The sequence below is a fragment of the Coturnix japonica genome, chromosome 6 (assembly GCF_054131305.1).
Source record: "Coturnix japonica strain WE chromosome 6, WE-NBRP24, whole genome shotgun sequence".
NCBI classification, from domain to species: Eukaryota; Metazoa; Chordata; class Aves; order Galliformes; family Phasianidae; genus Coturnix; species Coturnix japonica.
The window spans coordinates 17,336,557-17,347,634 of NC_140668.1; the positions used below are offsets into that span (position 1 = coordinate 17,336,557).

Consider the following 11,078-nt stretch of genomic DNA (forward strand, 5'->3'; position numbering starts at 1 on the left):
AAATTGCAGTAATACACTTCTATTGTAGAAACTATTAAGGCTCGTGGGGGAATAGGTGTAAGACATAGTGACCACACTGAATGTGCTTTCAGCACTCCTTTACTTTCCACAGTACTTACCCTGAATGCCGACCTTTGACTTGGCAACATCAGTGCCAATATCACAGGTATAGAAACCTGCATCTGACATCTCGAAGTCATGGATAAGGGGATATAGGGTCTTCCCAGACTGTACCAGTTCATACTTGTTGCCAGAAGGGAGCACAACACCGTCCTTTTTCCACACTGGTTTGACCTTCTCTTTATAGAGACTTAGCATTCCAATTTAATCACACCCCGCTCCTCACCAAAAACATCATCCAAGGACTTCATGAAGACAGCAGGGTTCTCTGCAATTAAACAGGCAAAACAGAACAACATGATACAGAAGATCAGACATTTCCAGTTGCTTTCAGATTTTTAAAGAGGGATAAATAAATCTTCACCACTACTGACGACACCAAGATAGAACCTAAAGCGGTTTCATGTCTGTTGACTGAATACGCTTTATGGAATTCTGAACTAATCAGTAGGAGAATACAGGGAACAGGAGGGACAGCCTGCATTGCTTTGGGTGGGACTGATATCATATGAAGTAATTAGGATGCAGCTCTTCTAAAGCTGGAGAGCTGGCATTGCCCTCACATGGAGCAGAGCTCATACAGCAGGCCACAGGATTAAGAGGAACACTTTTGATTTTCCTGTATTATTGACTACTCTTATCTGTCTTCTATTTCACACATCAGATTTTTATACTGGGGAAAAAACTTCCACCAAATGCAAAAGTAAGGAGAAAGAGGAAATCCTTCAAACTCTGAGCGCATAGAGTAAAAGAGCTTAATTGCAGGGGAGAGCAGATTAGAATCACAGTATCCTTAGAATTGGAAGAGACCCTTAAAGGCCATCTAGCCCAGCTCCCCTGCAATAAAAAGGGACATTCACAGCTAGATCAGGTTGCTCACAGCCTGGTCATTAGTCATCCCAGAGGCAAAACACACACTGAATGACCTCTCCCTGCAGTCATAAATCCTTAATTCCATAAATCACTGGAAGAAAGCCCATCATGACTTTGGTGGCTATCTGAGCCCCAGAGAGGTGAGCTTTAGAAGCAGGATTGCTGCACAATAGAATGAACTGGAGCTCCTTAGCATCTCTTACATCCAGGAGGGGTGTGATCAGACCCACCTATCACCTTCAGGTGCGCTTTCTGACACCCTGTCTGACTTCACTGTCACTGTGCCAGCATCCTCAGGCTTAACCTGCTTCATTGTCATTGTGCAGCAATTGCCAATGTTCTTGATGTCATTGTAATTGTTGGTGTAAAGGAGGTTGCCATTCAGGAACCATTCCACGTCCTCGTCATCATAAGACAGCTCGCAGGAGAAGACAGCAGAGCTTTCTTCTTCAATTTCCACATCCTGCAGGTGCTTCGTTACTTCTACATTGCAGGCTGTGGGGAAACAAGGTGAACTGTTACCACTGTTACTATAAATCATACTGGGATGTGGTAGAATGGTTGGACTAGATGATCTTTGTGTAATCTTCTCAGTGAAGATTATACATTTATAAAGTTAGCAGGAGAGAACGGCAGAAATCAACCTCAAGACGAGAAGTCTGAGGTGAAATAGGACATGGAAGAGGCCACCCTCCCTGCTCATACCTTCAGCTGTCAGCGTGGCCTCAGTCTCTGCAATTCCTGCCTTGCACTTGTACACACCAGCATCATCGGGCTTCAGCTTCAGAATCTTGAGCTCTGCTGAATGCTTATTCCTCTTGATCTTGTACTTCTCAGAGGGCTTGATGAGTGTGTGGCCCTTGAACCATTTCACAACCTTTGGAGAAGGCCTGAAGTCACAGGACAGGATGACAGAATGACATTCCAAAGCTGTCTTGTCCTCCAACTTCCTGGTGATTTGTATATGGTAATCTGCAAAGCAGGGGTGGAAGAGAAGAAAGGATGAGGACAATTGGAAGAAGAGGAAAGTCTCTTGCGTGTATTCCATTCCTAATAATGTCAAGTTCACAATGGTTTTTTGAACCACTCCAAAGATAAAACAAACGATTGTCTATAGGGAATGCCATTGACTACATTTCTATAAAGTAATACTGTATATTATCTACCAAATGCAAGGTCCAGCTCTTGTTCTGTGCTTATTAAATTGCTCCCAGTTGAGGCTTTTATTCAAATAAGAGTGAGTTGAAAATATAACAAGTACTTTAGGGTGTGAATGGAGACTCTTACGCTGGGGACAACAGCAGATAAAAAACCTGGAAGTTTCTTTCAGGTGAAATCAATGACAAACTGCATCAAATTTAGGTGCTACCAAACTTAACCTTGTCTAGTTCAGAAATACAATTAATTTCACCTGATTTGACTTCTTTGGTATAGCCAAGGACAAAACCTCAGCTCTGATCTGAATAGTAAGCACATCACAGCTATTCAACCAGATCTTTTACTGAGATGCAGCTGTCTCATTTAGTGTCCAACGACTTTGAACTGGAAATGGAGCAGACCCTCCAGACACACACACAATATTTCAAAGACCCCAGTGAAGGAAGGCTGTACGTTAATTAATTCTTCATCTTCATGATGTAAACCAAGCCAGGATATGTTACCTCTGACAAGCAGATTGGCTGTGGATTTTGATTTGCCAATTGAGAACTGAATGGTGCTTGTCATATCAGTGGTGGTTTTCGGTATGGTCAGCTGGTGGATGGTGCCTTCTTGCTGCATAATCAAGTTTCTGCCAGCCTGTAAGACTTCCCCACGTAGATACCACTTGGGAGGTTTCACAGAAGGAATGGATATCTCGCATTCAAACTTGGCTTTTTCAGGCTCAGTCACATCCTCATCACACAGCTCCTTTATTAGACTAATGGATTGCTCTTTAAGAAGGATGGAACAAGAGAAAGCAGAGATGTAGAAGGAATGTAAAAAACCCTTACATTATCACCCTACTTACCCACATCAACATAACTGCACATGAACACTACACCTATCAGCTCAAAATGCCTTTAAAACATCATTAAAAAATAATATGAAGAAAGGAATGTTGTTAAGAAGTCACATGAACACTACACCTATCAGCTCAAAATGCCTTAAAACATCATTAAATAATATTCTAAAGAAAGGAATGTTGTTAAGAAGTCAGACAATAAGACTGACAACCTGAAGAGAGTCCAGATCTTCTGATTCCCAGTCCAACATCCAAATCAAACCATGACCTTCCCATCCCAATATCAAACTCCTCGCATTACGAAATGGAAAAGAGGTTCAATGAAACACAGACATTGATAATTACTTTGGTTAAATACAGCAACTTAGCTCTGAACAACAAGTTTTCACCTAGTAAAGGTCTCTGTAGCTCAAATGTAATGACTCTACTTAGGAGAAATTCATTTTCCAGGATGTTCTTGCCCTTATAATGGTAACAGTGGCAAAGCTGGGGACTGAACTCTTGAGTAGTGTGCTAACTCAAATGTCTCCCTTTTCTTTATCACACTTAACATCATATATATACCCTAATATTGCATATATTAAAAAAACAAAACAAAACCAACCCTGTGCTCTTTTCAAACAGACAGAGAAAATGAAGAAAAAGTCAAGCTATGTTTTTTATCCCTCAACGTTCAAACACAAATCTGAAGTTTAAAAGTAGAAAATCAACCTCGTAAGAAAATAATCTGTTCTACTTAGCAAAAGTAAAACCCAAAAGACTAGCTGGATATTTTGTGGGCAGAAAGGTAGGTAGGTAGGAGTTTTTATTTCTGTCAAAGGTCCTGGTGGCGTTCAACTTTTTTGACATTCTTGCAAATGATGTTAGCTGGTCCATGTCACTTGTTCCACCCTAACCTCAGTCCCAAAACAAAAGGGGAACTCCCTTCCGAACCTTCTTCACTTCATTTCAGATGTCCTTTCTGCTTCATCTCCAACCCACCCCCCACTCAGGAGAAAGATCTCCCTCTTACACCCTACCATCTTGCCGCATTCTGATGTTGTCATCAGCCTTCAGCTTGTTGTCATCTTTGTACCACTGGGTCTGAACCTCATCGTGTGAAATCTCACAGACAAAAGATGCACTCCCATATTCATTCACTTCCACATCTTCCAGTGCTTTAACAATCTTGATATCTCCAGCTGTGAAATACTAGAGATATATTTGTCAGGGTATTTCCAGAACTGAGTGCAGCATCTTTTCCTTACACATATTTGCATAGAAAATAAGTAGGATTATGTTTTATTCTAAACCATCATCCATTCCTGAGTCATTTCTCTCTTCAACACAGTCAATGCATTATTGCCCTTGAACTTAAAGATAGACTTACTAGCTACAATGGAGCTCCCTGCAAACAGTTTTCATGGAAACCAGAATCTCATTTATTCTAAAACCTTTCAAGCAAAATTAAGTATAGAAAAACAATAGAACTGACTGAATCTTTAAGGTCATTTTGTTCCAGTCCCCCTGCTATAGGCAGGGACACCTCCCTCCAGACCAACTCTTCTCCTCAGGGTCAAGGCTTCTCTCAAATCATTCTCCTCTAAGCCTGTGCCTGTGCTTGGGATTGCCCTGACCCAGGTGCAGGGCCTTGTACTTGGCCACACTCAAGTTCATGAGGCTGCCAAGGGCCCACCTCTCCAGCCTGTCCAGGTCCCTCTGAGTAGCATCCCTTCCCTCTAGCACATCAACAGCACCGCTCAGCTTGGTGTCATCTGCAAACTTGCTGAGGCTGCATTTGATTCCACTCTCCATGTTGCCTACAAAAATATTAAATAACACTGGTCCCAACACCACCCTCCACCTGGACACTGAGCTATTGACTGCAGCTCTCTGAGTGTGACCATCCAGACAGTTCCCTATCCTGCAACTGGTCCATCCATCAAAACCATTTTTCTTCAGTTTGGTGACCAGGATGTCATGCAGGACGGGATCAAATGCTCTGCACAAGTCCAAGTAGATGATGTCAGTTGCTCTCCCATTATCCACTGATGCTGTTACTCCATCATGAAAGGCCACCAAGTTTGTCAGACATGGCTTGACCTTGAGGAAGCCATATTGGTTACCACCAATCTCCTCATCTTTATTTTCCAAACTATGCCAAGGAGAACTAGACAGAACTCTACAATGTCGTGTCACTACAAACCTGTCTGAACCATTGGCTTCTCTGCATGCTCATCACTAGTCTCTCCTTAGCTTGTGTGCCCACAATGTATGGGGAATGTCAGCCACAAATCTTACCTAGGGGACATCTTTGCTTCAAAGTCCCTTGAACATCACACAATCCCTTTTAACTCTCTAGGTCTGCACTTATTTATGTCAGAATCAGACCATATTTCTGTGCTGCTATTTCCCTTTTCTTCTGAAGGGCCTGGATACAACTTGGATTAACCTCAGGAGCAGAGTTCCTGCATAAAACAGCCAGTACTGAAACAGCAACCCAGCCTGGTTGCAGACTGAGAGAGAAAATGAGAGTTCACCACCTGTGAATAATGAGACTTCTCTTATTTCCCTGGGAAGTAATGCCCACTTTTTTACTTTGACAGAGCTCCTTCCCATCCTAGAAGGGAAAATATCAAGTCAAATCTACATTAGTCCTTCCATCTCTGCACTGGGCAAAGGCAGCCTTCAGATCTATGCTTAATTCACCCAATTCCCTAGAATTAATGGAACTGTACTTACTGGAACATATGCTGAAGCTTAAGCACAGTGCAGTGTTTTCAACATGTAGGAATGGCTATAGAACAAGCATATATTCTGGCTGACATATGAGAGCTTAATGCACTGCAGAGGACTGTTAACAAGCCCGTTTGGACATCACCTTGAATAAATGACGTTATCCCCAAGTAAGGGAAGGAACAACTGAGCACCAGGGAGGTACACAAAGGGCCAGAGCAAATTCTCACACTGTCAGGTGCAAAGAAAACTCAGATTTCACCCTAAAACCCAGTTCACAACAAGGCTACAAAATCCTGGCTGAGAATTTCTGAATGCTCACCAGTTGTTTCCAGCTCGAAGGTCATCTTCTGGCCAGCAGCCTCGCAGATGTATTCTCCAGCATCTTTCTTCTCCAGCTGCTCCACAACCAGACGCCGTGTTTTGCCCACAGATTCCAGTTTGAACTTTCTGGAGGAGGCAAGCAGTCTTCCATCCTTGAACCATTTTACTCCAGTTGGATCCTGTGCTACTTCACAGATGAGGGAGGCACTTGCTGCCAGGGCAGCACTCACCTCTTTCTGCACCTGCTCCTGGTTTATAAACACAGGTTTTGGCTCCGAGGGAAGAAAAGAAAAACAGAAGGACTGAAATGAGACCAACTTGCAGGTTTGTATGTACAGGTTGGAACAGGTTTAGGTTACCACTTGTGCCCAAACTAATAGCCTTCATAGAGAATATCAGCTCTTCTGTTGAAACAAAGTGTCAAATCTAGGCAAGAAAGAACCTAGGAACTGAAGGAACCAAGAGGGTCCTTGAACACCAGTCCCATGGTTGCAAGTCACTATGCAAACATATTTAACCCAAAAGAACATCTGACCTGCAGGCAACCAAAACCTGAGTTCCTTTTGCTTAAGACCCACTGTGAAACATCAAAACACATAAACATGTGATAGTCAAATCACTGGCTGCCTTTTCATGACCCAGAACAGTACTCCTGGCTTCCTGAACAGACTCCTCATGGCCTCTACCATTGCCACAACTGTGACTGTCAAAGGCACAAAGGAAATATGCTCACCAACACAGTCCTTTGTTCTTTGTGTGTGATTTGCAGATATCTATCTTACTTTGAGCTCTGGCAATAGTCAGCTCTACCAGGTCTCTTACTGTGAGTAGCAGACTCACCTATCCAGATGCAGCCTCCAACATAAAGGCATAGTAAAAAGGCAGTGTACTACTAGGAGAAGTTCCTGCTTCTCCTGCCACGAAAGGCTGCACGTAGAACATGCACTCCAGCCTCACTGCATATACTTATCTTAGTCGAATGTTTCGGTGAACAAGAATTACAGTTTGGGATCTCAGGCACTGGAGAGATTTGAATATCTTGAATATTGCTTCCACTGTACATATATCAGTAATTATTATTCTACAGACAGACTGAAACAGGTCTTTGTGCCATACTAAATCCAAATACTTGCTACAAACCCAGGCAATCAAGTATAAGGGAAAAACCTCAGCACAGACTACTGCAACTGGATCACTGTATAATAGAAACTAGATTTTACTTTACTGTTCTCTGCTGTATTTCATACAACACCTGTCTTACCTGTGACACGAATCTTGAAGGTGAGTTTCTGGCCAGCAGCCTCGCAGCTGTACTCCCCTGCATCTTTCTTCTCCACCTGGCTCACCACCAGCCGACGCTGTTTGCCCTCTGACTCCACCCTGAACTTCTTGCTCGAGGTGATCAGTTTCCCCTCCTTGTACCACTTCACCTCCGTCTTCTCCTGGGCCACCTCGCAGCTCAGCGTGGCATTTTCTGTTGGTGCAGCCTTCACCTCCTTCTGCACCTTCTCCTTGTTGATAAAAGCATCTTCTGCTTCTGGAATTGAAGGCAAATGGGCACATTTAAGACATGAATCTTTTCTACACAGCCTTCCCCAAATGCCCAAATTAGTCTTTGGACTGTACCGTTGAGGACAGCTTTCCCACTCACATTTCCTGACAGTGCTATGAACTGAATGCCAACATCTGAACTATATCAATTGCCAGTGAAGAACTTCCTCCCTGCCAGACCAAAACAGCTTAGATAGCCCTAAACTTGTTTTCATTTCCACCAGTATCATGTTCCAAAATCTTCAAAAATTAAAAAACACCCCTTTCCCCACTGTCCAGCAGCACACCAGCATACGCAGTCATTGAAAAGTCTGTTTCATACAAGGGGACAGGCATTAAATTGTCCAAACAAGCTGACAGTTGTAAGTTGCTTTGCCAGCAAAAGCCAGGTGAGGGGTCAAGGTTAAATTCTGTTTGTGATTAAGTCATAGTGAGGAAATGTATTTTTCTCACCTACTTATTTCTGAAAACAATTCTAATATCTCCTGAGTTTTCAGAGGCAGTAATAAAATGGTTTCCCCTATGGAATCATAGAACGGTTTGGGTATAGAAGGAAGCTTTAAAGATCATCCAGTCCAACCTCTTGCCGTGGTCAGGGACATCATTCACTAAATGAGGCTGCCCAGGGTCCCCATCCAGCCTGCCCTTGGACACTACAATGATGAGTCACCCACAACCTGCACTCGACAATCTGTTCCAGTGTATCACCACCCTCATCATAAAGAACTTTTCTCATGTCCAAACTGAGTCTACCCTCTTCACTTTTGAAACCATTGCCCCTTCTTATGTTGCTACAGACCCTGGTAAAAAGCCTTTTTCCACTTTCTTATCAGACTCTCTTCATAAATAGAACGCCTGTCTTCCTCCATTTTGGAATGAAAAGCACCAGCTTGAAGCCTTTCTATTTTTAAGCATTTCTTTTGTACCTGCTATAGAGAAGAAAACAAAAGAAAATACTGGAAAACCTTTTTAGTTGCAGGTTTCTTTAATTTAATAGAAACCACCAATGCCGCCGTCTAGCATTGTGACCAAATGCTGTCTCTGAGACTATTTAGGAAGAAGCATTTGCAGGGGTGTGCTTGTGCCCTGAAGATATCTTTAATATTCTTTAATTTCCCCTGAAATTATTGACTTCTCATTTTGCTATCATTGCATCTACTTGAGATCCCCAGGGAAATTCCCAAATTATTTCCAGCCTGTCTTAAGCTGAGGCTACCCAAGTCCTCTGTGTTCATAGCTTCAGAAGGCAAACAGGAATGTACACAAATTAAACAGAATTTAAGCACCGTCTACATCACTGAATGCTGGGGTTAAATGTGTCAAACCACTTAACTTTCCCCTCCTTCTTTGTTGGGGGGTTCAATACAGTCGAAACAATTTCTCTCATCTGTGACATGAATCTTGAAGGTGAGTTTCTGGCCAGCAGCCTCGCAGCTGTACTCCCCTGCATCTTTCTTCTCCACCTGGCTCACCACCAGCCGACGCTGTTTGCCCTCTGACTCCACCTTGAACTTCTTGCTCCAGGTGATCAGTTTCCCCTCCTTGTACCACTTCACCTCCGTCTTCTCCTGGGCCACCTCGCAGCTCAGCGTGGCATTTTGAGTCAGTGCAGCCTTCACCTCCTTCTGCACCTTCTGCTTGTTGATAAAGGCATCCTCTGCTTCTGGAATTGAACTGGAAAACATTGGGTAAAATATACATTAGATATGAGCAACTTGTGACTAGAAGACATTAAAAGTTGCTTCTATGTTGTATTGGACCATTTCCTGGAGCAACTCTGCTTCACAGTGTTTATCACACATTATAATGCATCCTCAGCACAGTCCATATGGTCATCCCATCCCTCTGGGTAGTCTTTACTATCAGCTTGGACTCCTAATTTTCAGATTTCTTCTAATGAAGACAATGACAGATCTTCATCTGTCTGTCTTTTTGATATTGCTCCACTCTGCACTGGATATCAGCCAAGTACAGCTCAATTATGAAGACCTCAAAATCAGGAAACCATAGAAATTTAAGAGCAGAAAACCATCTTTTGACTCTACCCTTTGGTAATGATATAGCCCTTAATATGGTGAATATTTGGCCTACATTAGATTTTGTAGCTCAGTTTTATGCATAAAGCATGGTTTTGTACTCTCAGCAACCCCTGATTCTTCAGAGAACTGGCTGAGGTCATCTCCTCTTAATACCTAACACATATAGAAGAAAGTGTTTAAAGCCCACCTTACCCTTTGTGTCAACAAATGGAGTTAGCATCAGAGAGATAGCAAGTGTAATTAGTTAGGCATACACACTTCAGTTAAGGTGATTCAGTTAATCACTTTGCTAAGTGGGAACGATTGATACATTGAATCTTTTATTGATTACTTTAATGACTGTTTTATCTGGTTCTCCTTTTACCAACAACTGGTTGCTGAGAGCGTTCATGCTAGTTCCTATTTGAGGAGTGGGAGAACAGATAAACCCTAAATAAATGGGCTTCCATTTCTATTCCATGGTTTGCCCTACAAAAGGCTGTAGAAGTGCAGAATATTTCTGACGCACTTACATCATGGACTTCTCTAGTGCTAGCCAGCTTCTAATTACAGCTCAATTTTGAATAAGCTTCCTATGCTTGTTTGGGTCCCAGGAAAGATCCCACAGTCCTGATGCTGATACCAAGACAGAGGCTTCAAGCATGAATGCAGGACTAGCAGGTGTGAGGGGGATTGACATTGCCTTTTATTTGCAGTGGAGACATGGAAGACCACTCATTCAGATCATTCATGCAAGCATATCCAGGCATACCCAGCTCAGGTGACCGGGAAGGTTCCTGCTCCCCAGCAGTCATGGCAAACCCTTCCAGGACCTGTCCCCTATCTCCTTCCTCCCCGCTGTCACTCTGTGAAGCCTTCTGCTGCCATCCCTTTCCCTTCCTTCATGACTTTCTCCTCTGCATGCTGTCTGAATTCTGAGTGGCAGCAGCTGCCCAGGAGGGTAAGTTCAGCTCAAGTTGCTGTGCTGCTGACCGTTGCAGTACGTGCAATCCCAGGATTCACACCACAGCTCTACCACCAGCACTGCAGTCCACTGAAGGCGAGGGAGCAGGGCAGCAAGCCAATGCAAGAATGCAGTTGACACACTCTACATTTGATCTCCCTGCTTGTACTGACTGTAGAAGCATCATTCTCTCCGCCCATCTTCAACAGCCCCTGTTCTGACTGATGATTTTCAGGGAAGGTTCAAGTTGGATGTTAAGAAAAACTTCTTCTGAAGAGGAATGGTGATGTGGTGGCACAGCTTTGCAGGGAGGTGGTGGGGTCACCATCCCTGGAAGTGTTCAATAACCATGGAGATGTGGCACTGAGGGACGTGGGCAGTGTGCATGGTGGGATGGGGTGAGGCTGGATGTGGGGATCTTTGTGGTCTTTTCCAACCACAATGATTTGATGAAGATCAGAAGGGTTGCTTATTAGCAAGACAACAAACATGGCCTAGACCAACCAGGTGA

The 11,078-nt window shown here is 43.3% G+C and overlaps 1 protein-coding gene and 1 long non-coding RNA gene across 2 annotated transcripts; both read right to left on the minus strand.

The window, feature by feature from the left end:
* Window positions 1-314: 314 nt before the first annotated feature.
* On the minus strand, window positions 315-2,083 carry LOC146760408 (obscurin-like). The gene is made up of 3 exons (XM_085551590.1): window positions 1,699-2,083; window positions 1,224-1,488; window positions 315-388 (listed from the first exon to the last, which is right to left on the minus strand). Exons 1-3 carry the CDS (start codon window positions 2,039-2,041, stop codon window positions 355-357), a joined length of 642 nt encoding a protein of 213 aa, XP_085407716.1. The 5' UTR covers window positions 2,042-2,083; the 3' UTR covers window positions 315-354.
* A 496-nt stretch (window positions 2,084-2,579) lies between these two features.
* LOC146760409 (uncharacterized) lies at window positions 2,580-6,214 on the minus strand. Its single transcript, XR_014947641.1, has 3 exons — window positions 6,033-6,214; window positions 4,015-4,186; window positions 2,580-2,924 (listed from the first exon to the last, which is right to left on the minus strand). It is a non-coding gene; the product is annotated as an uncharacterized LOC146760409 (long non-coding RNA).
* Window positions 6,215-11,078: the final 4,864 nt, after the last annotated feature.